This window comes from Balaenoptera ricei, chromosome 2 (assembly GCF_028023285.1).
Source record: "Balaenoptera ricei isolate mBalRic1 chromosome 2, mBalRic1.hap2, whole genome shotgun sequence".
NCBI lineage: Eukaryota > Metazoa > Chordata > Mammalia > Artiodactyla > Balaenopteridae > Balaenoptera > Balaenoptera ricei.
Window position 1 is genome coordinate 67683902 of NC_082640.1, and position 27346 is coordinate 67711247.

Consider the following 27346-nt stretch of genomic DNA (forward strand, 5'->3'; position numbering starts at 1 on the left):
TAGCTCTTGGCACCAGCAGCAGGTTCAATTTCTCAGAACTCTGGGTTAGATCCCATCAGCTGGAGTGACTCAGAGGGCCACTAAGGGACCAGAAGATCATGCTGATGAAATGACATGAGGTCAGTAAGGAAACAGATTGAATGAGGTTCTGTTGAAAGGCGAGATCTTGGCTTGGGACAAGCAATGTGACAGGATGCTCCGGGAGAAAGGAGGCTTGCATGTGTGTGATGAAGACAGGAACAGACGACCTCCCCCACATGGCTAAGAGCTTATCAGACAGCTGCATGCTCAGGCAGTGGTCCATGAGCCAGGACTGCCAAATAAGACTTACCAGCAGACACAGTGCACTACTAAAGTAAGATGGAAATGCTGCAGGCTCTGGTTTCTGTAGAAAAATTAAAATGTCAGCTAAGAATTTGAAAGCAAGGGGGCAAAGATAAGGAAGGTGGGTCTGAAAGAATCCAGAAGCAAGTCAGGAAAGCCCAGCCTGGCTTGAGCTGAATGAACAGAGGTGTAGGAGGAGAGAACAATGAGAAGGTAAGGCCCTGGGTCCTGGGAGAGGGATGTCTCCACCAAGGGGAGGGGCAACTCACTGAGAACCGAACGCCCACCTGACCAAGGCCTAGCCCCAGTACAGAGCTTTACAGTTAGCAAAAGCCTCCACAAGCATGTGGTCATTTGATTTGATCTTCACGGTGACCCTGTGATGTAGGAAGGCAGTGGTCACCCCACTTTATGGGTGACATCAAGAGAAACACTCCCATAGCCGCAGTGATGAGCCTCATGAGACTTCAAATGCAGATGGAAAAGTCTGGAGAGATCACCGCCCACCTTGGCCACCAGTGTGTCAGCTCACATCTTCCATTACACTGTGACGGTGGCTGGTCCAAGCTGCCCGGGTTTTCCATCCTCGTCTGCAAAATCTTCAAAAATCCACCCTACGCTGTCCCTGATCCCTAAAGCAAAAACACAATCACTGAAGCATATATAGCTCAGGTTCATGGAAGAACTGGGAACAGTTGGAACAAAATGAAAAGCAAGAGGCTCATTTCAGCCAAAAAATCATTAAGGGCTTGGAAGCAAGCAGAGGACATGCTCTCGGCCTTTGTGTCAACAGATTTCTACAGATTGACTGGACACCGGCTACGAGCCAGACCCTGGTCAGACACAGAAATGAGTAATACACACATTGTAACTGTGAGGATCTTCCTAACCAGGAGCAGGGGAGAAGACGCAAAATGGACGAAGAGCAATCATCGTGGCTAAGATTATAGCTATTATCTGCTGAGCGTGAGCCCATGCCAGGTCAACACTTGGTGTTATCTCATTTAACTGCCACCACAACCTGGTGGGACGGCACTGTGTTCAGTTGAAACTGCATGTGGGGCGCTGGGCCTGGGCAACAGTGAGCAGGTGATAAATACTAGCTATGGTTTAAAAGAACTAATATTCCTGTTTTAGAGAAGAGAGAAATGAAGCTTAAAGGGGTTAAAGTGATAGGCCCAGGATCCCATGCTCTGTACTGTTTGATTCCAAAGTCCCTTAATCTTGATACCATTGATACCAGGGGTTCTTTTTTTTTTTTTTAACTTTTAATTTTATATTGGAGTATAGTTGATTAACAACGTTGTGATAGTTTCAGGTATACGGCAAAGTGATTCAGTGATACATATATATGTATCTATTCTTTTTCAAATTATTTTCCCATTTAGGTTGTTACATAATATTGAGCAGAGTTCCCTGTGCTATACAGTAGGTCCTTGTTGGTTATCCATATTAAATACAGCAATGTGTACATGTCAATCCCAAACTCCTGACACCAGTTGTTCTTAAATTTGTCTGTTAAAAATACTGTTTCTTGGCCTTCCTGTTGGAGGTTTAGATTTTGTCAGTTTGATGGGGGCAGGGTGGTCATGATGACAAGAAGAGGTATAACTGGTGTTTAAGAGCCAGGGCTTTGGTCTGAGAACCAACTCTGCTCCTTACTAGCCTTGTGACCTTGCTTAATCTCACCAAGACAGTTTCTTGGTCTGTAAAATGGGTTAGTAATTGTTACCCATTATGCTAATATCCCCTAAAGGCAGTTTAATAAAATGGTTGAGAGCATGAACTCCAGAGTCAAACTGCCCAAATTCAAATCTGGCTCCACCACTTACCAGCTCTATGACCTTGTGCTTTTCTGTGCCTCAGTTTCTTCATCTATAAGATGACAGTGATACTAGTATCTCCCTCAAAGGGCTGTTAGATTTTAAAGTGTTCATACTCGTAAAGTTTAGAACAGGGCCTGGTGAGCAGTAAGGGCTCAATCAGTGTCAGCTGCTGCTATCATTAATATTATTATTACCGTCATCACCATCCTGGCAAGAGGACAAGAGGCTTTAACTAAGGCAGTGGTAGTAGGACTAGATAAGAAGGAACATGGGCACAGAATTCAAAATATGAGCTCTGAGGAGAAGCAAGAATAAGAAAAGGAGAATGTGTTGACCTTCATCCCCAAACTTGTGGTGAGGGCAGTGGGTGGACTTGGGGCAGTCCTGGTCGTGCCACTGGCTTGCAGGGTGACCCTGAGCAAGGCCTCCCCTCTCGTGACCTCTGTCTCATCATCTGTAAAGTGAGGGGCTGGAGTCAGCCTAGCTCGTAGATCTCCAATTTTAACACACTGAGAGTCTAGGAAATTTCACAGTTTAAAACATTTTAATGTTTTTTAAAAATGCTCTTGTGTGCTGGTGGGTTAGGGCATCCTCCTGTGTACACAAGTTGTAATATTTTAGGCTTTCTGAAGGCCACGTTGATTTTCAACACCACACGGGCACAGATCTATGAAACCTGGGCAGGGGAGGCTGTTTTGTGACTGAAAGTGAAGCCCAAAGACTACTGGTTGACACATCCTCCAGACCCCGTCTTGGTGACCCAGACCAGAAAACTCATCTGACAACCCCTGCCTCCTTCAAGAAATGTCAGTGACCGCTGGGAAGTTTGTAAGAAGTTTGGCCCTATCCCCATCTCCTGCCACCTACACAGGGACAAAGTACCCAGGATTGAGGAAGCCCAGTCAATGGAACTGGCCACCCAGGGTTAGTTGCCTGCTCAGCTCACTCCTGCAGAGCTGAATAAGGATGTAAAGAACCCCAACCCACTCTAGTAGAGACAAATCCAGAAGCCTGCCTCCAGACTCCTAGTCATTCCTTCAAAGTAAGAACACAGAGATGTCCAGAGCAGCCGAGGTATTTGGCAGTAAACTCTGCCTTTGCTCCTGAGTGGGCTAATTTAGTATTAGTTTTCCAGCCGATGTTGAAATGGTAAAGTCGCTGACCCCTGCTACAGTTAGTGATGCAAATGGGAGACCAGGCCCTTCCCATGACTCATGGAACACGCTCCACAGAGAAGGAAAATTCTCTTTCCATAGTGGGAGAGGTACTCTGCCTAAAAGAATTATATTAAAAACCAAAACCCCCCCAAAATCTACAGAGCCAAAGCTACTGCCAGTTCTTTGTGCTGCTAAACACAGACCCTGAGGAGACTGACAAATATTTATCAGGGTCTCTTTATGCATTTTGACCTGTGAAGGACTCAGAGCTTGATGTAGAATTGGGTTGGAGAGCTGGAAGGTGCTGGAATTTTGGGTTGAAGTAGGCAGCTAAAAACAAAAGAGTTGTGGAGTAGATGTGGAGGATCCAAGATGCTGGTGGCAAGCTGGCCAAAGAAGGGAAGTTTCTAAGTATGTTGGGGAATTTAGAAAATCACACACATACTCAGAAAAGACCTTAGAAGATCCTAAGCCTCCACTTCTGGCTAATCTCTAGACTTGGTACGAGCAAGAAGCGAAGGCTAAGGCTAAACAGCTTGCCCCAGTACAGAGCTAATCTGTGAAGACTAGGAGAGGTGGTTTGTTTGTTTGTTTGTTTGTTTGTCTTTAGCTCCTAACATTCAAGGAAATCTCTGTCAAAACACTAGCTAACCATAAGCTAAAGGAATGTAGACTTCAACAACAAAACATGGCAAGGAATATAATCTTTGAAAAAATAATTTGGAAAAGTCACTAAACCATAGGTGACTGAAGCTTCAAAGAGACAATCAAAAATGGCAAATCCTGGGGAAGAGGAGATTTAATTTCCAAAGTTTCCACATTGTAATATTCAAATGTTCAGTTTTCAACAAAAGTCACAAGACATACAAAGAAGCAGTAAATCCAGGCATTGGACAAAAAGACATAGACTTTATATCAATTATCTTTAATATGATCAGAGAGCTAAAGGAAACCATGGTCAAAGAACTAAAAGAAAGTAGGAAAATAAAGAACAAAATGAGAATACCAATAAAGAGATACAAATTATGAAAAGGAACCAAATAGAAATTCTGGAGCTGAAAGGTACGATACTTAAATGAGAAATTCACTAGAGGGGTTCAACAGATCTGAACAGGCAGAAGAATCAATGAACCTGAAGATAAGATTATTAAAATTATAAAAGTCTGAAAACAGAAATAAAAAGTATAAAGGAAAGTGAACAAAGCCTAATGGACCCATGGGACACCATCAAATGTACCAACACACACATTTTGGGAGTCCTAGTAGGATGTGAGAAAAAGAAAGAAATAGAAAGAATATTTGAAGAAATAATGGCTGAATACTCGCCAAATTTTATTAAAGACATGGATCTTCATATCCAAGAAGTTCAATGACCTCCAGGTATGATAAACTCAAAGAGATCCATACTAAGTGCTATAGATTGAATGTTTGTGTCCCCACCTTCTCCAAATTCATGTTGAAATCCTAACCCCCAATGTGATGGTATTAGGAGGTGGGGCCTATGGTAGGTGATTAGGTCATGAGAGCTTTTCCCTCATGAATGGGATTAATGCCCTTATAAAAGAGAACTCTGAGAACTCCCTTGACTCTTCTGCCATGTGAGGACACAGTGAGAAGATGGCTGTCTATGAACCAGAAGCAGACTCTCACCAGAGAGTGAATCTGCCAGCACCGTGATCTTGGACTTCCCAGCCTCCAGAACTGTGAGAAATAAATTTCTGTTGTTTTTAAGCCAAGTAATCTATGGCATTCTGCTATAGCAGCCCAACAGATTAAGACACTAAGACATAATCAAACTGTTGAAAGACAAAGAGAGAATCTTAAAAGCAGCAAGAGAGAAGTGACTTATTATGTACAACGGATCCTGAATAAGATTAGCAGCCTATTTCTTGTAAGAAGCCATGGAGCCAAAGGCAGTGGGATGACATAATTAATTGCTGAAAGAAAAAGAGCCGTCAATCGAGAATTCTACATGTGGCAAAATTATCCTTCAAAAATGAGGGAGAAATTAAGGCATTCACAGATAAAAGTTGAGGGAGTTCCTTATCAGTAGATGTGACCAACAAGAAATGCAAGGGAGTCTTTCAAGTTGAAATAAAAGGACAGTTGGTAGTAACACAAAGCTGTATGAAGAAATATAGGTCTCCAGTATAAGTAACTACATGGGTAAACATGAAAGCCAGCATGACTGTAGTTTTAGTTTCTAACTCCACATTTTATTTCCTACATGATTAAAAGAAAATGCATTTTAAAAACTATAAATCTATTATTGAGCACACAGTGTATAAAGATGTGATTTGTAACAACATTAACATAAAGGGGTGAAGACAGAGCTCTATAAAAGCAGAGTTTTTGTATGCTGTTGAAGTTGGTATCAATTCAAACTAGATCATTATAAATTTAATATGTTATATGTAATCCCTTTTATAACTACTAAGAAAATATCTAAAAATTATACACAAAGGGAAATTAGAAGTGAATCAAAATAAGTTCCCTACAAAAATCAACTAAACACAAAAGAAAAGAGTAGTAGAGGGAATGAGAGACAAAAAGATATTAGACATACAGAAAATAGCAAAATAGCAGAAGTAAGTCCTTCCTTATCAGTAATTGCTTTAAATGTAAGTGGATTATATTCTCCAACCAAAAGGCAGAGATTGGTAGAATGAGTGAAAACAAACAAACAGGATCCAATTATATGCTGTCAAAAAAGATTCACTTTAGATCTAAAGGCATACATATGTTGAAAGTAAAAAAATATAAAAAGATATTCCATGCAAAGAGTAACCAAAAGAGATGTGGGCGGCTATCTGCTATAAGATAAAATAGACTTTAATTGAAAAACTGTTACAAGAGAAAAAGCAGAACATATATTCACAAAAGGGTCAATTCGTCAAGAAGATATAACAATTATAAATATACACATACCAAATACCAGAGCTCCCAAATATATGGTGAAAACGTTGAAGGAATAGAAGGAATAATAATAGAGACTTCAATATCCCACTTTCAATAATGTATTCAGCATCTAAATAGAAGATTAATACGGAAATAGAACAGAAAGAAAATTGAACAACACTATAATCAAACTAGACCTAACAGACATATATAGGATATTCCACCCAACAACAGCAAAATACCTGTTCTTCTCAAGTGCACATAGAACACTCACCAAACTAGACAATATATCAGTCCACAAAAAAAAGTCTCAGTAAATTTTAAAAGATCGAAATCATTCAAAATATTATCTCCAAACACAATAGAAAAGAACAAGAAATCAATAACAGAAGTAAAACTGGAAAATTCACCAATATGGGGAAATTATACTATGCACTTTCAAACAACCAATGGATCAAAGAAGAAATTACAAGGGAAATTAAATACTTAGAGACAAATGAAAATGAACATACAATATACCAAAATGTCTTGGATGCCATGAAAGCAGTGCTGAGAGGGAAATTTATAGCAGTAAATGCCTACATTAAAAAGAAGAGGACTTCCCTGGTGGCACAGTGGTTGAGGGTCCACCTGCCAGCGCAGGGAACATGGGTTTGAGCCCTGGTCCGGACGGATCCCACATGCTGTGGAGCAACTGACCCATGCACCATGGCTACTGAGTCTGCGCTCTAAATCCTGTGAGCCACAACTACTGAGTCCGTGTGCCACAACTCCTGAAGCCCGCACACCTAGAGCCCATGCTCCGCAACAAAGAGAAGCTACCGCAATGAGAAGCCTGCACACTGCAACAAAGAGTAGCTCCTGCTCGCCACAACTAGACAAAGCCCGTGTGCAGCAACAAAGACCCAACGTGGCCAAAAATAAAAATTAATTAATTAATTAATTAATTAATTAAAAAAAAAAAAAGAAGAAACATCTTAAATAAATAATTTAGGGACTTCCCTGGTGCCCATGCTTCCAATGCAGGGGACGTGGGTTCCACCCCTGGTTGGGGAACTAGGATCCTACATGCCACGTGATGCAGCCAAAAAATAAAAAATAATAATAATTATTTAACAATACACCTTAGCCCTTTCCTCAGCTGCCACTAAGGTGCTTGGTCCTTCCAAGGAAGCTAAGGCTGCATTGCGGTGAGGCCCTCACTTCATCCGGCGACTAGCACTGCACCTGGCAGCCCCTTCCTAGCACTGGCCCGCACCATGGCCTCCGTCTCGGAGCTCGCCTGCATCTACTCAGCCCTCATCCTGCACGACTATGAGGTGACGGTCACAGAGGATAAGATCAATGCCCTCATTAAAGCAGCTGGTGTAAATGTTGAACCTTTCTGGCCAGGCTTGTTTGCAAAGGCTTTGGTCAATGTCAACATCGGGAGCCTCATCTGCAATATGGGGGTGGGTGGACCTGCCCCAGCAGCTGGTGCTGCACTAGCAGGAGGTCCTGCCCCCTCCACCACTGCTGCCCCAGCTGAGGAGAAGTAAGTGGAAGAAAAGAAAGAATAATCTGAAGAGTCTGATGATGACATGGGCTTTGGTCTTTTTGACTAAACCTCTTTAGTAACATGTTCAATAAAAAGCTGAGCTCTTAAAAAAAAAAATTACACCTTAAAGAACTAGAAAAAGGAGAACACAGTCAACATAAAGCTAAAAGGAGGAAGGAAATAATAAATATTAGAGTGAAGATAACAGACTTAGAGAATAGGAAAATAGAATCGATGAAAATAAAGTTAGTCCTTTGAAAAAATCAACAAAATTGACAAACCTTTAGCTAGAATGACACAGAAAGAGAATGAGAAGATTCAAATAACTAAAATCAGAAATGAAAATGAGGACATTACTACCTACTTTACAGAAATAAAAATAATTATAAGAGAATACTATGAACCATTGTATGCCAACAAATTAGACCTAGATGAAATGGACAAGTTCCTAGAAACACAGGTACCAAAAACAGACTCAAGAAGAAATAGAAAATCTTGACAGACCTATAACCAATACAGATTTAATCAGTAATCAAAAACCTCCCAGGAAAGAAAAGTTCAGGACCAGATGGCTTCACGAGTGAATCTACCAAAGATTTAAAGAAAAATTAATGACAATCCTTCACAACTCTTCCAAAAAAAAGGAGGGAATACCTCCTAATTCATTCTATGAGGTCAGATAAACACATTACAAGAAAAGAAATCATGGCTCAATATCCTTTATGAATGTAGGTGCAAAAATCCTTAACAAAATACTAGCAAACAGAACCCAGCAGCATATTAAAAAGATTAGACACCATGTCCAAGCTGGATATATCCCAAGAATGCAAGTGTGGATCAACATAAAAAAATCAATCAGTGTGATACACCACATTAATAAAATAAATGAAAAAACCATATTATCATCTCAACTGATACAGAAAAAGCATTTGACAAAATTCAAACACCCTTTCATGATAAAAACACTCAAAAACTAGAATTGATTGGAACTTTCTCAACATGATAAGGGGCATTTATAAAAACCCCACAACTAGCATCATACTCAATGGTGAAACACCGAAAGCTTTCCCCCTAAGATCAGGGAGTAGATAAAGATGATCACTTCATCATCATCATCATCACCATTGCTATTCAACATTTACTGGAAGTTCTAGTCAGAGTAATTAAGCAAGAAAAGGAAATTAAATGCACCCAGAAGGAAAAAAAGTCAACCTATCTGTATTTGCAGACGACATGATCCTATATATAGAAATCTCAAATAATCCACAAAAGAGCTACTATAACTAACAAATAAATTCAGAAAAGTTGCACAGTAGAAGATCAACACCAACAAAATCAGTCGTGTTTCTATACATCAGCAATGAACATGTTGAAAACAAATCCATTTACAATAGCATTCAAAAGAATGAAGTACCTGGGAACAAATTTATCCAAAGAGGTGAAAGGCTTTTACACTAGAAAATACAAAACATTGTTAAAAGGCATTAAAGAAGACCTAAATAAAAAAAATCATCCTTTGTTGATGGAATATTGCTATTTTAAGACAGAAATACTACCCAAAGATATCTACAGATTCAATGCAATCCCTTTTAAAATTCAAACAGCCTTTTTTTTTCAGGAATGGAAAAGCCAGTTCTCAAATTCATATGGAATTACAAGGTGCCCTGAATAGCAAAAACAATCTTAAAAAAGAAAAACAAAGTTGGGGGACTCACATTTCCCATTTCAAAACTCACTACAAATCTACAGTAACCAAAATAGTGTCATAATAGCATAGGAATAAACATATAGATCAATGGAATAGAATTGAGAGCCCAGAAATAAACTCATTTATCTATTGCCAGTTGATTTTCAACATTGGTGCAAGACCATTCATTGGGGAAAAATAGTCTCTTCAACAAATGGTGCTGGGACAACTGGATATCCACGTGCAAAAGAATAAAGTTCAACTCCTACCCCACACCACATACAAAAATTAACTCAAAATGGATCAGTGACCTAAATATAAGAGCTCATACTACAAAACTCTTAATAAAATTTACACTATCATATGCACCTTGGAAAGCATGGACTAAAGAAAGAATTTTCAAATGAACAAACAAAAAGAGCTAACACTGGGACTTCCCTGGTGGTCCAGTGGTTAAGACTCCAAGCTCCAAGCTTCCACTGCAGGGGGCACAGGTTCGATCCCTGGTCAGGGAACTAAGATCCCACATGCCATGTGGTGTGGCAAAAAAAGAAAAAATAAAGAAAAAAAAAATATATATATTTAACCAAAATATGAACACATAAAACAGTATCTTAAAATGCCTTAATCCAATGTAAACATTTTCTCAAAATAGAGTTTCAAGCACTTTGCCAGAATATAAAGGAGATATTTTGAATGTTTTCAAATCACGCTATATGGCACTGGCCCTTTATAACCATAGAAAACCTCTTTAAAGCTGCAAGTAACACAAAGCTATCATTTATTAAGCACTTAGTATGTACTAGTCCCTTCACATATGCTATTCCTTTTAAACCTTCTAACTCACTCAATATCAACAGGTATTCTACATCACTAAAAAAAAAATAGAAGCTACACTAAAAAAAAATAGAAGCTACAATCTGGAATCCCCTCAGTTTTTTCTACCGAACCTATAAGCCCACCTTTATCTCAACCCATTCTTTCTCCTTCCCTCCTATTTCAATAAAGGAGATGTTAAATCTTTTCATCTAAAGTAAAAATCCTCTACCAATGCTCTGGATCTCATTTGCTCCATTAACTATCTTCAACCTCTCCTTTTCTACTGGCTCCTTCTCATCAGCTCCTAAACATGATTTAGTCTCACCTATCTGAAAATAACAAACAAACTAATAGTTTCCCTGGGTTTTACTTTCCCCTCCAGATATCATCTTTTCCTCTCATTCTAGTCAGTTAAATACTTCATGAATTGTCTACATTTTCTATTTCCATTTTCTTATCTCAACTTACTCTTCCAATATGCCTTCCTTATCAACACTTCTACCACAACCATTTTTGCACTAATTGAGTAGGTGATTTTCAGTCTTTATCTGGCTCAATTTCTCAGTTACAACAGTGTTAACTCCTCCTTCTTTCTTTAAATATTTTTCCTTTGGCTTCTATTTAACTATACTTTTCCTAGTATACCTTCTACTTCTCTATTCTTACCCCCAGTTGCTTTAGGAGCTCCTTTTCCTTATTTGTCTCTTTAAATTAGAGTTCCTTAAACCTTAGTTCTAGGCCTTCTTCTCTCCCCTATATACTATATAGAGAATCCCCCCACTTCAATGGCTTAAATTTTCATTTATATGCAGATAGCTCCCAAATACTTATTTACAGCTATTTCTTAAGCTCTAGACCAATATATCTAACTGGGACATGTCTCATAGGCATCTTAAATTTAATATATTCAAAAATAACATTTCCAAAATCATCTCACCGATAAACATGCTTCTTCTTAAATATACTGTAATATGTTAATACTTACTGAACATATAATTATGGGCCAGGCATTGTGCTAAGTGCTAGGATTACAGCAGTGAACAAAACTCTCATGGCCCCTGCTCTCCTAGACTTAGTCTGGTGAGGGGAGACAAACATTAAACAAATAATTATACAAATAACTATAAAATTATAATTATGATAAATGCCATTAAAAAAACAAAGTACACTAACATGTACCCAATGGCTCAAGTCAGAAACATAGAAATCATTCCTGACTCCTTTCTTTGTCTTGTACATCAATCACCAAATTCTATTGATTCCTAATTCCTAAATATCTCTCAAATTCAACTACTTATTTCCTCTGTTACCATCCAAATCCAGAACATCATCATCTTTCACCAGATTCCTAGAAGTCTCCTAACTGGCCTCTACTTCCAGTCTTGTTCCTTCCTATCCTTTATCTACACTGCAGCCAAATAGAATGATTTGTTAAAAATGCTTAAAATCTTTTAAAATATTCTTATTGTCTTTAGGATAAAGTACAAACTCTTAAACACAACTAAAATCCCTGGACATCATATATAAAACAGACATAAGTAGACTCTAAAAGGTGGACCATAAAAAAGGTATACTGGCTGAAGACCTCTGAACCCAAGAAATGACATGGTAGTGCATTCTCCAGATTTCTTTCTTTGCCTCATATATCCCAGACTTGGAGCTAAAGAAGCTGACAACCCAGAAACAGGAGAAGGCACATACATAAAAGTCCCATAAAAGCCACTCTCTTTAGCCAAAGGATCTGGAAGGGGCAGGCTAGCAATGCAGAAAACTTTCAGCCAGTAACCACTCTATTCCAGCCAAATAGTACAGAAAAACTGTGACCTCCAATCCAACCATCTCCACCAGCAAAAGCCAAGTAGGGATGCTGCCCTCACCAGCATGGTGTCAGAGAAGGCTGAGTAAGAAGCCAGAACTTTCATCCCTGTTGGGTGTACTGAATCCCCCACTACATGTTAGTGGAGACCATGTGGAGAGCCTGGACTTCCATCTCCATTCAGCAATAATAAGTCATCCTTCTTGCTCACCACTACAGTGGTGTAAGAGGAGGCCTAGTGGAGAGTCAGAACTTTCACCACTAACCCAGCAGGAATGATAATCAACTGATGTCAACACCAAGATAAAAGAGATGTTAGAATTATATTATAAAGATGTTAAAGCAGTCATCATAAAAATACTTCAATGAACATTATAAACATGATTGATATAAATGAAAAAGTATAAAATCTCCCCAAAGAAATAGAGTGTCTTAGCAAAGAATTAGAAGATATAAAGGAGTACCAAATGAAAATTTTAGAACTGGAAAATAACTGAAACAAAAAGCTCTGCGAATGGTCTCAACAGAAGAATGTGGGGTGGGGGGTGGGGAACAGAGGAAAGAAAAAGTAAACTTGAAGGCAGAGTAATAGAAATTATCCAAATCTGAATGAGATAGTAAACTGAAAAAATAAATGAAGAGAGCCCCAGGACCCATGGTACTATAATAGAAGATCTAGCATGCCTGTCATTGGAGACCTAGAAAGAGAGAAGAAGGTAGAGTTGAAAAAGTACTCAAAGAAATAATGAATGAAAAGTTCTCAAATTTGGCAAAACCCATAAACCTATAGATTCAAGAATCTGAACAAATTCCAAATAGGATAAATCCAAAATAATCCACACAAAGACATATTATAGGCAAACCTCTCAAAATTAAAGTCAAAGAAAAACCCTTGAAAGCAGTGAGAAAGAAGTGACATCTTACCCTAAGAAAAGACAAAACAAATGACAGTGGATTTCTCATCAAAAACCAAGGAGGCAGGAAAAAAGCAGTACATTTTTAAAGTGATGAGAGAAAAAAAACTATCAATCCAGAAGCCTATATCCAGCAAAAATATCCTTCAGAAATGAAGGGGAGGCTTCCCTGGTGGCGCAGTGGTTAGGAATCCGCCTGCCAATGTAGGGGACACAGGTTTGATCCCAGGCCCAGGAAGATCCCATATGCTGTGGAGCCCACAACTACTGAGCCCGTGTGCCTATAGCCTGTGCTCCACAACAGGGGAAGCCATGACAATGAGAAGCCCACACACTGCAGGGAAGAGTAGCCCCCACTCACTGCAATGAGAGAGAGCCTGCGCACAGCAACGAAGACCCAACACAGCCAAACATAAAAACAAATAAATAAATAAAAATAATAAATAAATTTTAAAAAAAAGAAAGGAAGGAGAAATGAAGATATTTTCAGACAATGGAAAACTAAGGGTACACTAGAGAATTCTACCAAATGTTGAAAGAATTAACACCAATTTATGTAATCTTTTCCAGAAAATAGGAGAGAAACACTCCCAACTCATTTGATGAAGCTAATATTACCCTGATACCAAAACTTGCAGACAAGGACAGTACACACACACACACACACACACACACACACACACACACAAAGAAGAAAACTACAGGCCAATAGTTTTCATTAATATAGATGCAGAAATCCTTAATGAATATTATTAGCATATAGAATTAAGCAATATGTTAAAAAAAAATTAGGGGGCTTCCCTGGTGGTGCAGTGGTTAAGAATCCGCCTGCCAATGCAGGGGACACAGGTTCAAGCCCTGGTCCAGGAAGATACCACATGCCGCAGAGCAACTAAGCCCGTGCGCCACAACTACTGAGCCTGTGCTCTAGAGCCCGCGGGTCACGACTACTGAGCTCACGTGCCACAACTACTGAAGCCCACGCTCCTAGAGCCCATGCTCTGCAACAAGATAAGCCTCCACAATGAGAAGCCCGCGCACTGCAACAAAAAAGCAGCCCCCGCTCGCCACAACTAGAGAAAGCCTGTGCGCAGAAACGAAGACCCAACGTGGCCAAAAATAAATAAATAAATAAATAAATTTATCATTTTTTTAAAATTAGGGACTTCCCTGGTGGTCCAGTGGTTAAGATTCCACACTTCCACTGCAGGAGGTGCAGGTTCAATCCCTGGTCGGGGGACCTAAGATCCCACATGCCCTGCAGCACAGCCAAAAAAAAAAAATTAAACACCTTGGCTATTTTAGTTTCCTAGGGCTGCCGTATTAAAGTATCACAAATTGGATGGTTTTAAACAACAGAAATTTATTCTCTCATGGTTTTGGAGGTTACAATTCCAAAATCAAGGTGTTAGCAGGGCTATTCTCCCTCTGACACTCTGGGTAGACTCTTTCCTTTCTTCTTCCTTGCCTCCAGTGGTGCCTGTTGATCCTTGGCATTCTAATCTCTGCCTCTGTCATCACATGGTGTTCTCTCTGTGTCTCTGTTTTCACATGGCATTCTTATCTTTTTGTAACAGGACACCAGTCATACTGAATGGGGGACCTTGCATTTGGCAGTTGTTCCTTAGATATAACACCAAAGCACAAGTAGCAAAAGGAAATATAAATTTGACTATATCAAAATTTAAAACTTTTGTGCTGCAAACAATACCATTTAAAAAGTGAAAATACAACTGATAAAATGGAAGAAAATATTTTCAAATTATGTATCTAATAAGGAACTAGTATCCAAAATATATAAAGAATTCTTACAACTCAATAATAAAAAGGCAAATAACCTAATTTTAAAATTGTAAAGGATCTGAACAGACTTTCCTTCAAAGATGATATACAAATGGCAAATAGGCACATGAAAAGGTGCTTGACATCATTAGACATTAGAGAAATTCAAGTCAAAACCACAATGATATACCCATTTCACTCTCACAAGGATGGCTATAATAAAAAAAGCAGACTTTGACAACTGTTAGGAAAGACATGGAAAAATTGAAACCTCATAAATTGCTAGTGGGAAAGTAAAATGGTTCACTCCTTTGGAGAACAGTTTGGAAGTCCCTCAAAAAGGTTTACATAAAGTTACTATATGACCCAGCAATTCTGCTCCTAGGTATACACCCAAGAGAATTTAAAACATATGTCCACATGTACATATATAACAGCATTATTTCTAATAGCCAAAAAGTGAAAACAACCCAAATGCCCATCAACTGATGAATGTATAAACAAAATGTGGTATATCCACATAATGGAATATTATTCAGCCATAAGCAGTAATAACGTACTGGTACATGCTTCGATATGGATGAACTTTGAAAACATTATGTTAAATGAAAGAATACATATTGTATGATTATATCAAGTATCCAGAATAGAAAAATCCATAGAGACATGACACAGATTAGTGCTTGCTAGAGGTTAGGGGAGAGACATAGGGTTTCCTTCTGGGGTAATGAAATTCCAGAACTAGATAGCGTGATGGTTGTAAGACTTTATGAATATACTAAAACCACTGATTTGTACACTTTAAAATAAACATTAAATAATAGTGATAACACAAAATGCCTGCAAGCTTTCAGAGAAACTCATATATTTCTGGTGGCTATATACAGCCACTCTGGAAAACAGTGGGGAGTTTCTGATAAAACTGAATACAACACAGCAGTTTCATTCCTGGGCATTTATGCCAGAGAAATGAAAACTTATGTTCAAACAAAAACCTACTAATGAATGTTTATAGGAGCTTTGTTTGTAATAGCCAAAAACTGGAGAGGTGCTTGACCTATTTAAGAACAAGAGGTTCTTAAACAGGTGAATGGTTAAACAAACTGTGGAGTGCTACTCAGCAATAAAAAGGAATTAATGATACATGCAACAACCTTGATAAGTCTCTGGAGAATTAAGTTGAGTGAAAAAAGTCAATCCCAAAAGATTATGTACTGTTTGATTCTATTTATATAACATTCTTAAAACGACAAAATTATCAAAATGGAGAACAGAATAGTGGTTATCAGTGGTTAGGGAAAGGTGAAGGCAGGACGAAAGTGGGTGTGGCTATAAAGTGACTGTATGGGCAATATGAGGGATCATTGTGTTGATGGAAATATTCTGTATCTTGTATCAATATTTGTATCTTAGTTGTGATATTGTACTATAGTTTTTAAAGATATTACCATAAGTGATATGAGTAAGGAATACATTAACTAGATTTCTTTGTATTATTTCTTACAACTGCGTATTTATTTATATTTATCAAAAAATAAGAAGTTTAATTAAAAAATAATAGGTCACAACAATGAGACTACTACACACACCTATTAGAATGGTAAAAATCTAGAACACTGACAACACCAAATGTTGGTGAGGATGTGGAGAAACAGAAACTCTCATTCACTGCTGGTGGGAATGCAAAATGGTACAGCCACTTTGGAAGACAGTTTGTTAGTTTCCATAGAACTAAACATACTCTTACCATATGATCCAGCAGTTGTGCTCCCTGGTATTTACCCAAAGGAACTGAAAACTTGTGTCCACACAAACACCTGCACGTGGATGTTTACATAAACTTCATTCTTAATTGCCAAAACTTGGAGGCAACCAAAATGTTCAACAGGCAAATGAATAAACTGGGATACATTCAGACAATGGAATATTATACAGAGCTAAATGTAAATGAGCTATCAAGCCATGAAAAGACATGGAAGAACCTTAAATGCATATTACTAAGTGACAGAAGCCAATCTGAAAAGCCTACAAACTATATGATTCCAACTATATGACATCCTGGAAAAGGCAAAACTACAGAGAAGGTAAAAAAGATCAATGGTTGCCAGGGATTAGGGGGAGGGATGAATAGGCAGAACACAGAGGATATTTAGGGCACTAAAACTACTCTTTATGATACTATACACTTACCCAAACACAGAGAATGCACAATACCAAGAGTGAACTCAAATGTCAACTATGGATTTTGGGTTATAATGATGTGTCAAAGTAGGCTCATCAATTCTAATAAATGTCCCACTCTGGTGGGGGACGTTGATATGGAGGAGGCTACGCATGTATGGGGATAGGTGATATAAGGGAAATCTCTATCTTCTGTTTAATTTTGCCTAAAACTGCTCTGAAAAATAGTCTGATTTTCAAAAGGTAAAACCATTAAAACACTATAATAGAACAGGGGAATTTTGTAAAATCTCAGAGTGGGAAAGGCAAGACACAAAACATAAGGACACCCAAAGAAAAAATGTGTAAATTTGACTTATAAATGTTTTAAATTTCTACATGGAAAAACCAAAATACAAATAATAAACTAGACAAAATATCCATAAAACTATGACACAAAATTCCGATTTCCTTATTATATAAACAGGTTGTATGCATCACTAAGAAAGAGCAAACCAGTAGAGAAATAGAAATGAATAGATCATTTCTACAGATAAAAATATAAATATGAAAAGATGTCCAACTCATAATTAAGAAATATACACTAAAACAACTAGCTAGCATTTTTCATCAATCAGATTGGCCAAATGTAAAAGTTTGGTAAAGTATCTCACTTTCAAAGTGTGAAAAAACTGGCACAACTGAAAACGTATGTCCACACAAAAACATGCACACAGGGGGCTTCCCTGGTGGCGCAGTGGTTGAGAATCTGCCTGCCAACGCAGGGGGACACGGGTTCGAGCCCTGGTCTGGGAAGATCCCACATGCCGCGGAGCAACTAGGCCCGTGAGCCACAATTACTGAGCCTGCGCGTCTGGAGCCTGTGCTCCGCAACAAGAGAGGCCGCGATAGTGAGAGGCCCGCACACCGCGATGAACAGTGTTCCCCACTTGCCGCAACTAGAGAAAGCCCTTGCACAGAAACGAAGACCCAACACAGCCATAAATGAATAAATAAATAAATAAATCATTTTTAAAAAAACATGCACACAGATGTTTATAGCAGCTTTATTCATAACTGTCAAATCTTGGAAGCAACCACGATGTCCTTCAATAGGTGAATGGATAAACTATTGGTACATCCGTACAATGGAATGCTATCTAGTACTAAAAGACATGAGTTGTCAAGCAACAAAAAGACACGGAGGGATCTTAAATGCATATTGCTAAGTGAAAGAAGCCAATCTGAAATGGTTATATACCATATGATTCTAACTATCTGACATTCTGGAAAAGGCAAAAGTATAGAGACAGTAAAAATATCCGTGTTGCCGTGGGCTGGAGGGGTGGGAGAGAGAGAGATGAATAAGTGGAGCACAGGGCATTTTAAGGACAGTGAAACCATTGTGTATGATATTATAATGGTGAATACATGTCATTTTACATTTGTCAAAACTGACAGAATGTACAACACAAAGAGTAAAACTTAATGTAAACTATGGACTTCAGTAATGATAATGTATCAACATTGGTTCACCAATTGTAACAAATGTACCACACTAACACAAGATATAAATAATAGGGGAAACTATGGGGGAAGAGAGGGAGGTATGTGGGAACTCTGTACTTTTTAATTTTTCTGCAAGCCTACAACTGCTCTAACAGAATAAAGATCTAATTTTTAAAAACTGGGCACCATTGGAGGATTCTATGAACAAATTGTTTTGAAAACTGTTAAACACAGAGAAAGATTCAAGCATTTGATACCTTTCCAATACACACTGGACCACTGGGCACTCAAACAATATATGGGAGGAACTTTCTCTTTATAGACATATTCCAGCTAATAAAGGAAGGAATGATATCCCCTTCTTGTAACACTTGATCAATTTATCTACGTAATAATCATCAAAGACTGCTAAAAATACAAAAGAAACATACCAGATTGAAGAATACATCAATATCTTAACAAAAAACAAAAACAAACAAAAAAACCAACCTGAGTCTGATAAAGCCTCTCTAGAGTCAACTACCAACTTACCGAAAACATACTAAATGGCACTACGGGGATATAATCAGCAAAATCTGCGCTGTGTAAAACCATAGGTCCAGTGACCAATTTCTTTGACAAATAAATTTCAAGGTGAAAAAAAGAGGTGTAGTTTAAAAGAGACTTAACAAGTCAAATCAACCAATCTCAACGTGTAAACTTTATTTGGATTTAGTTTGTTTCATTCAAACAAACTAAATTTTTTAAATTATTAGACAATCAGAAATGTGAACATTGACTAGATTTGATGATTTAAAGAATTATTAAATTTTTATGTGTGATATTGTGGTAGTGGTTTTTTCAAAAAGCTTATAGAGCTTCACACTGTTATACTTACAGATGAAATGAAAAAGTATCTGGCATTTAATCCAACATAAAATAGAAAAGAGGGAAAGCGGTTTAGGTGAAATAAGACTGGTCATTAGTAGATAATTGTTGAAACTGGATGATGGGTACATGGGTTTATTAATCTGTTTATTTTGCACATGTTTGAAATTTTCCATAGTAAAATTATTTTTTAAAAATAAGCAACAGTAGTAAACAGTAAAAGTGTTATTATGAAACAAAACCTTTGTAGTCCTTTTTGTACTATAGCTAATTGTGTGTGAATTATTTTTGATCCCTGCTACTCCCTCAGTCACCATATCCATTCAATCACCAAATCTTGTTTATTCTACCTCTTAACTGCCACTTCTTTCCATCTTAGTCCAAGCTAAATTTGGCCTGCACACAGTACACTTCAACTTTTGCCTACTTTCAAAACCGTAGCCAGAGTGGGTTTTTTTTTTTTAACACAAATTTGATCATACCTAGCCTTTGCTTAAAATCTACTAATGGCTTCTCATTGATCATGAGATAAAGGCTAAAATCTTTAATATGCAATTTGAGGCCTTGCAAGATCTATTCCAACCCTGTGTACCTTACCAGCTCCACCTTAAGATGCTCTCCATTGCCCTTCTATACTCCAGCTACTTGAACTTGCCATACTCATTCTCAACTCAGAGCATTCACACGTGCTGTTCTCTCTTTCTGGAATGCTCCCTTCTCCCTTACACACACCCTCATCCTTCAGATCTCACTTTAAATGCTACTTTCTCAGGATAGCTTTCCCATTATTCTTGGTCTTGGTGAGGTCAAATTTCTCATACTTTTATAACAACTGAAATTTAAAAATTGTTGAAGTTATGTCTGTCTTTGCTGCTATAATACGATTTCAAAGAGAGAAGGAACTAAGTATCCCCAAATCCAGCATTTTGTCCTGCACATAGTAAAAGGTCAATAAATATTTATTAAACTATAAATGACTGACTTGATAAATGAATAAATAAATGAATTTAAATATAATACCGGTCAAATCATGAAACAGAATTACCTGTACCATAATTATAATATTACAGTTAACCTAAATGGTGTTAGTCATACTCCCAAATAAAAGATTTGCAAAGCTTCAGTGTATATGTATATAAACAAACAAAAAGAGAAAATAAGTGAGAATGATTTCATTACAAATCCCGTTTACAGTCCCTCACTGATACTCCAAAAGTATTTAACAACAAAGGAACAAGGATGTATCTTAATGTATCATCCACCTTTCAAAGGAGGCACATATATATTCAAATAAAAGTAGTTCTGATACATACTCCAACTATGCTATTCAGATAGAAAACTCAGATCCTCTGAAAGAGTAATAAAGACCACATATCCTAAAATTTTACATTTATATGCAATTATTTAAAACCAGCTACATATACAGACTGCATAAGTCTCTTAAGTCTTATAAAATGGATGAATTTACTAACCTATTCAAGTAAAATCAAAGCTTAAACATTTTACGGATTAGATCTTTATAACTTTTAAAATTAATGAGAAAAAACTACAAACTCCTGAACCAAAATTTTATTTTAAATTGTTAGGTTTTAGTGTATATGAAAACTTTTCATAATACATGACATATAAAGATGTTAGCACATTGAACTACAATAGAAAATATTTTTATACAACTTTTGTATCACTAATATGCTTATTTCCCCTGTGAATGAATGCACAGTTAGCTTAGATCAACTTTGTCATGAATATCAAGTAGTTTTAAAAGTTTTATGTTATTGTTTAATAACTTCCTAATGAGGTTTTGAGTTTCTCCTTGACTTACACATAATATTTTTTTTAATATATTGAATACTGCAGTAGCTTTTCCTCTCATCTCTGGTGGAACATATTTAATATCTAAATATTCAGGTAATTTAGATCTAGAATTATACAGCATGTTAATAACAGTTTCAATGTCATCAACTCCATCACTGCTTTGTCCTAGTGGTAACATCTGGGATTTATACATTTTTTCTAATTTATGTTCTGCTGCTGCTGCTAGAGCAAGGCTTCGTTTTAGATGTTCTTTAGAGGCTCGAATGTCTGCTCTATATTCTGGCTTGAAGCTCTCAGGAAGAGGTACCTGTTGCACCTGTGAACCAATATCTTCAATTTTTTTCAAAATGTCTTCATTATACAAATGGTGTGGTTCAGGATTTTCCATTTCATAGTCGCCTGAGAGCTGAGGAACATCTTCTTCTGTGGCAGTATCCAAGTCAGTGTTCCTACTTAAAGAGGTGACACCTTGACTTGTAAATGATTCAGTAACACTTGGCAATTGCTTTGGTGCCTCAGTTTGACGTACAGTTGGCTCTGGCTCTGGCTCTTCTTTCTCAATATAAGGTTCTTTTGCATGTAAAACAACAGAAATGTTATTTGGTTTAATTGACCAGAAAGCTGTACTTTTAGTATGTTTTTTCTTCTCTATTTCCAGTGTTAAGCCCCTAGTAGGGAAAGCTGTAGTTTCTTCACTGACAGGATTGATTAAAACATCATTCTCAGCTGGAGCTTCATCACGTGTAAACTTTACCTCCTTAAATTTTGATACCCTCGATCCTACAGAATCAGCATTATTTGGAGACTTTGACTTTTTCTGACGACCTGGCTCCTTAGTGGGAACACTTAGTACTAGGTTCTGCAAAACTTGTACGTAATGATTCAAGTTTTGTTCTTCGTCAGGCGTCACAGTTATTCCTTAAGGCAAAAAACCAAACAATAAGTAACATTTATTATTATGTATGTCATATTGACAGAATCTACTCACCTAAATTTACTTCATATGCCATCACTTAAAAGTTGAGATAAAGAACCAAGAAATAAAGCACCTTTGACACAGTCAACTCTCATTTACAGGAACAAAATTATTTTTTCAGATTCTTATTAAAACAGATGAGCAAAATTAGTGCAAAAGTTACATATTAACACAATTCTCTATATCTCTTTGCTTTTACTCTCCCATATAGCTTATGATTCAGTAGGCAACTTATTAAAACAAAATTCTTGGTTATGTTCTCTAACACAGTGGTGTGCTGTAGTAGGCTTACAGTGGCTCACCAGAGCCAATTATTAAATTTTTAGGAATTTTGTGAGCCAGATGGTAAACACAGACATTGTTAAAAATTAAATTATCTGAATTTACAATTAAGTAAATGTATTCAAAACAAGGTAATATTCAAAACTTATCACTTTTATTTTATTTCATTTTACTATTATTTATGCTCTTGAGGTTATTTACATCTAGTATGTTATAAATGCTATATAATGGTATGCCACTGTTTATCTCTTTCCCCTCCCTGATGAGTGATGTCAAGTAGGTAGTTTGAAATCAACCATGGTGAGAGTATCTGCCTCACGTAAATGGGCAAACGATGTAAGTCAGGGTGTACCCACCTCTCGGAAAAGCCAGTTGTTAAACATTTACCGGTATACCACTGCCTTCAACCCAGCAAAAATCTAACTACAGCCTGTGGGTCACATCCACTCAAATATTTTCATAAATAAAGTTTTTTTGGAACTCAGTCAGTCTTGCCCCTTTGTTTATGTATTGTGTATGGCTGCTTTTGGCTGCAGCAGTAGAGTTGAATAGTTGGAACAGAGACGATATGGCCTACAAAGCTGAAAATACTACCTGGCCCTTTACAGAAAAAGTTTACTGATTCCTGGTTTAAATCATCAACATTTTACTCTTACAACAAAATGGCAGTTCTATTTATACTGGTATTTTGCAGTATCTGAGTGGTGAAGCCTCTCATTTCCAATGTGGAAAATGGAAAAGATTATTGAATAATATATTCTGAAATTCTGCTCAACTCCCCAACTCCAGAGTTAGAAGTTTTTAAGTGCTAGGATTTTGTGTTACAAGTAATTTTGAATTGACTTCGCCACTATCATGGATACAAACTGATTTAATTCAAGGAAGTAAGTCACTTTTTCCCAAACACTAATGAATAACTTCTATCTGAACCCTCCCTCTGCAGGCAAAATGAAATAACAAACTTTTTGCTCAGGAGGCACTTTTATTCAGCTCTTTGGCAAGCACAAAATAGTCCAAAAACGATTTACCTCCTCTCTTCCTTAACTCATCTGTTACAACTTAGAAAGACCAGATGGAACTTTAATCAAAATTGAAATTATATTTCTAAATTTTAAAAATCTTAACCAGAACAGTTTAGTGAGTCAAAGTGATAGTGGAAAGACACTAGACTTGTCTACTAGAGATCTAGATTCTAAAAGGAGACTCTGCGTATTATGTCATGTTCAGAAAAGTCTTGCATACCCCGAGGTCCATTTGATGATGATGGGTGAAAAAAGAAAGATATAGAACATAAGGTAGATTTATATATTATCCTTATAATTTTTATGAATCAGTGACATAGCATCATACATTTGTCTGTGAATTGAGAACTTTTTTAATGGATTAGAAGCATGACATACCAAATTCATGTGGGCATTTGCCCCAGAGGAGAGGGAATGGGACTGAAGTTGGTTATTAAAGGGGTCATTAGACTTATCTATAATGTTTTACTCTCTAAGCACACACACACAATCACTTAACATAGTAAACCATTAAAAGTCACATTTTAAAAAGGAAAATAACTTATTTATGTATTCTTATATTTATAAAATGCATTGTCCTGAATCTAGAGTTTTCCTGAAGGAAAATATTAAGTAAAATGAATTTGTAGCCTAGTGCAGTCAAAAAAAACCTTTCATTCTGGTCCTGGTTCTACCAGTTTCTAGCATCATGACCTTAGGTAACTACCTAATTTCTCTGAACATGTACTTAACTATGAAATTAAGATACTATATCTGCCCTTTTATCTCACAGAACTAAATAAATTAGTTATTTGAAAACACTTGAAAAGCTACAGAGCACTATATAAGATAATATTATTCTCTATGAAGGCAAAACTGGTTACATTTCTCATTTTAAAATATAAATTTAAATCCCTAAAAAGAAATAGGTTTTGGATTCTATTTAGTAAAAAGACACTAGAAGCTCTCCTGCTAAAGATAAGGAACAAGATCAGAATACTAATATCTCCATTACTATTTAACATCATGTTGGAGGTATCAGTCAATGTAATTAGATAAGATAACTGGAAGCATGAGAATTGGGAAGAAAAAGATAAAACTATCTTTATATGCAGATGATATAATTATACATCGAGACAACACAAAAGAATCCACTGAAAAGCTACTACATGGAGTAAGAGAATTTAGTAAAGTAGCACGTTATAAAATCAACACACAAAAATCAATATACAAATATAAACCAGTTAGAAGATAAAATGAGAAAGAAGATGCTATTATGATAACAAAAAGTGAAAGAAAATATCAAATCATAAATTTAAAAAGACATGTCCAAAATTTATATAAGGAATTATACTAGGCTGAATATAGACATCCAGAGATCAGGTCCTAATCCCTGGAACCTGTAAATGTTACCTTACAAATAAATGAGTCACAGGTATGAAATATACAGTATGGGGAATATAGTTATAATATATAGTTATAATTATGTAATATCTTTGTATGGTGACTAGACTCATGGTGGTGATCATTTTGAAATGTACAGAAATATCCAATCACTGTACTATGTAACAGGAACTAACATAGTGCTGTAGGTCAATTATACTTCAAAAACAAACAAACAAACAAACTCACAGAAAAAAGAGGTTAGATCTATGGTTACCAGAGGTGGGGGTGGGCGGGAGGGGGAATTGGATGAAGGCAGTCAAAAGGTACAAATTTCCAGTTATAAGATAAGGACTAGGGATGTAATGTACAATACGCTAAATATAACGCTGACGTACATTATATATGAAAGTTGTTAAGAGAGTAAATCCTAAGAGTTCTCTTCACAAGGAAAAATTTTTTTTCTCTATTTCTTTAATTTGGTATCTATATGAGATGACAGATGTTCACTAAACTTACTGTGGTAATCATTTCATGATGTATGTAAGTCAAATCACTATTCTGTATACCTTAAACTTATACAGTGCTGTATGTCAATTATAACTCAATAAAACTGGTGGTGGGGGGAACAGAGAGGTAGATAAACAAAAATTTTTTAAAAGAAAAGAAAAAAGGGTCCGTGCAGATGTGATTAAGTTAGGGATCTTGACAAAGGAGATTAACCTGGATTAGCTGGGAGGGATCTAAATCCAGTGTTTTTATAAGAGAGAGACAGAGCGATATTTGAAACACACACAGAAGAGGAGAAAGTAACACAGAAGAGGAGGCAGAGATTAGAGTGAAGCGGCCATAAGGTAAAGAATGAGAGACAAGGAAAATAGTTTCTCCTAGAGCTTGCAGAGGGACCACAACTCTGCCCTACACCTTAATATTGGCTCAGTAAAGCTGATTTTAGATTTCTAGCCTCTAGAACTGTGAGAGAATAAATTTCTGTTGTTTTGAGACACCAAGTTTGTGGTAATTTGTTATAGCAGTCACAGAAAACTGATACAGGAATATAGTAAAATCTTCTGAAAGACATAATGAAAACTTCAACAAATAGACATACCATGTTCTAAGACCAGAAGATTCAAAATAAAGATGCTCAGATGTCAGATTCTCTGTTAATTTTACACTTAATATGCTCCTAGTAAAATATCATTAATATGTTAATAATATTAATGAAGTTATAAAAATAGATTATAAAGTTCATTTGAACAGAGTAAGAATAGCCAGAAAGACAAGAGGCTAGCCCTATTATATATTAAAATATATTACAAAGCCTCTATTATAAAAATAGTATAGCATTGTACATGAATAGACAGATGAATGGAACAGAAAATACAGAAATAGATGCAACTGCATATTGAAATACAGCTAAAGGTGAGGGAAGGTTTCAATTTATGAATTATTCCAGCTAATAAATGAAGAAGCCAGTTATAATTAGAATATAATTATTTTGCAATGTATCAATGATTATTTACATCACAAAAGACACAATCAGACATATGCTTCCTAATAAAAGAACACAGTACCACCTATGAAGTGGTCTTGCAAAAAAGGTCAAACCTGAAACTAACAAGTTTCTCTAGATCTAACTAACAATGTATGGAAAGTACAAGAGACAACAAAAGAAAATATAAAGTACACCATGGGCATATACTCAGCAAAATCTAGACAACGGGAAACTATAGGACATATGATCCAATTTCCTCAACAACTGCAAGGGGAAAAATAGAGATGAAGGAGGAACTACAGATTAAAAGAGAATTAACAGACATATCAATGAATTACATGCATGAATCTTATTTGAATCTGAATTCAATTAAACTGGAAAAGAGAGAATCAGGAAAGTTTGAACACTGACCAGATATTTGATAATATTAAGAAATTATTATCTTTTTAGGTGTGAAATTCACATTTTGTAGTTTTTTAAGGTACTTATATTTTAGTGCTTTATATTGAAATATTTACTGATAAAATTATGTGATGTCTGGAATTTGCTTCTAAATAATCCAAGTCTTAGGAGTTGGGGAGAGGGACCAAGCCTTGGGGAGAGGGATCAAGGAGGTATGGTGGAAAGGAATGTGGGTGGAAATATCAATGAAACAAGATTAATTATAGGTTAATAATAGTTGAAACTGGTTATAGATATATGAAGATTATACCATTCTTTCTACTTGTGTATATATTTAAACTTCTCCATGATAAAATGTTTTTAAAAACCTGTTTTGGAAAAATTTCAATTCTGGGCAACTATTCACAAGCAAATCTAAAGTCTGCAACCAACAGTGGTTTAAATGCTTCTTAAAAGACATTGCTATTAGATTACAGTCTGTTAAACATTCAATTTTTAATTAACTTGTCTCTTCTCAAAGTAGTAAATAGGATACCCAGGTTACTATTAGGCAAATTAGACTGTCAAAGGACAGAAATAGGTGATACTTATTGCTAGTTGATTCCTAAAAGAACTGAAGTACTCATAATCCCTTTATACTGAAACTCAGGCAACACTAAAAATCCTGTTCATGGCTGCCTAAAAACAGAGCACCTT

At 36.6% G+C, this 27346-nt stretch overlaps 2 protein-coding genes across 3 annotated transcripts in view; one reads left to right on the forward strand and one right to left on the reverse strand.

Moving 5' to 3' along the window:
• The window catches only part of SPESP1 (sperm equatorial segment protein 1), a 69407-nt gene that overhangs the window by 23286 nt on the left and 18775 nt on the right, over positions 1–27346 (reverse strand). The window contains exon 2 of one of the 2 annotated variants that reach the window (XM_059912903.1): positions 21005–22029. The exons of the other annotated variant lie outside the window; for it this stretch is intronic. Coding sequence (XP_059768886.1) covers positions 21017–22029 — 1013 coding nt within the window. The 3' untranslated portion in view covers positions 21005–21016. Of the gene's footprint in view, positions 1–21004; positions 22030–27346 lie in introns of those variants that run through there. 2 annotated transcript variants of the gene reach the window in all.
• Positions 7463–7853, forward strand: LOC132360406 (large ribosomal subunit protein P1-like). The gene has a single exon (XM_059915471.1). It carries the CDS (start codon positions 7465–7467, stop codon positions 7741–7743), a length of 279 nt encoding a protein of 92 aa, XP_059771454.1. The 5' UTR covers positions 7463–7464; the 3' UTR covers positions 7744–7853.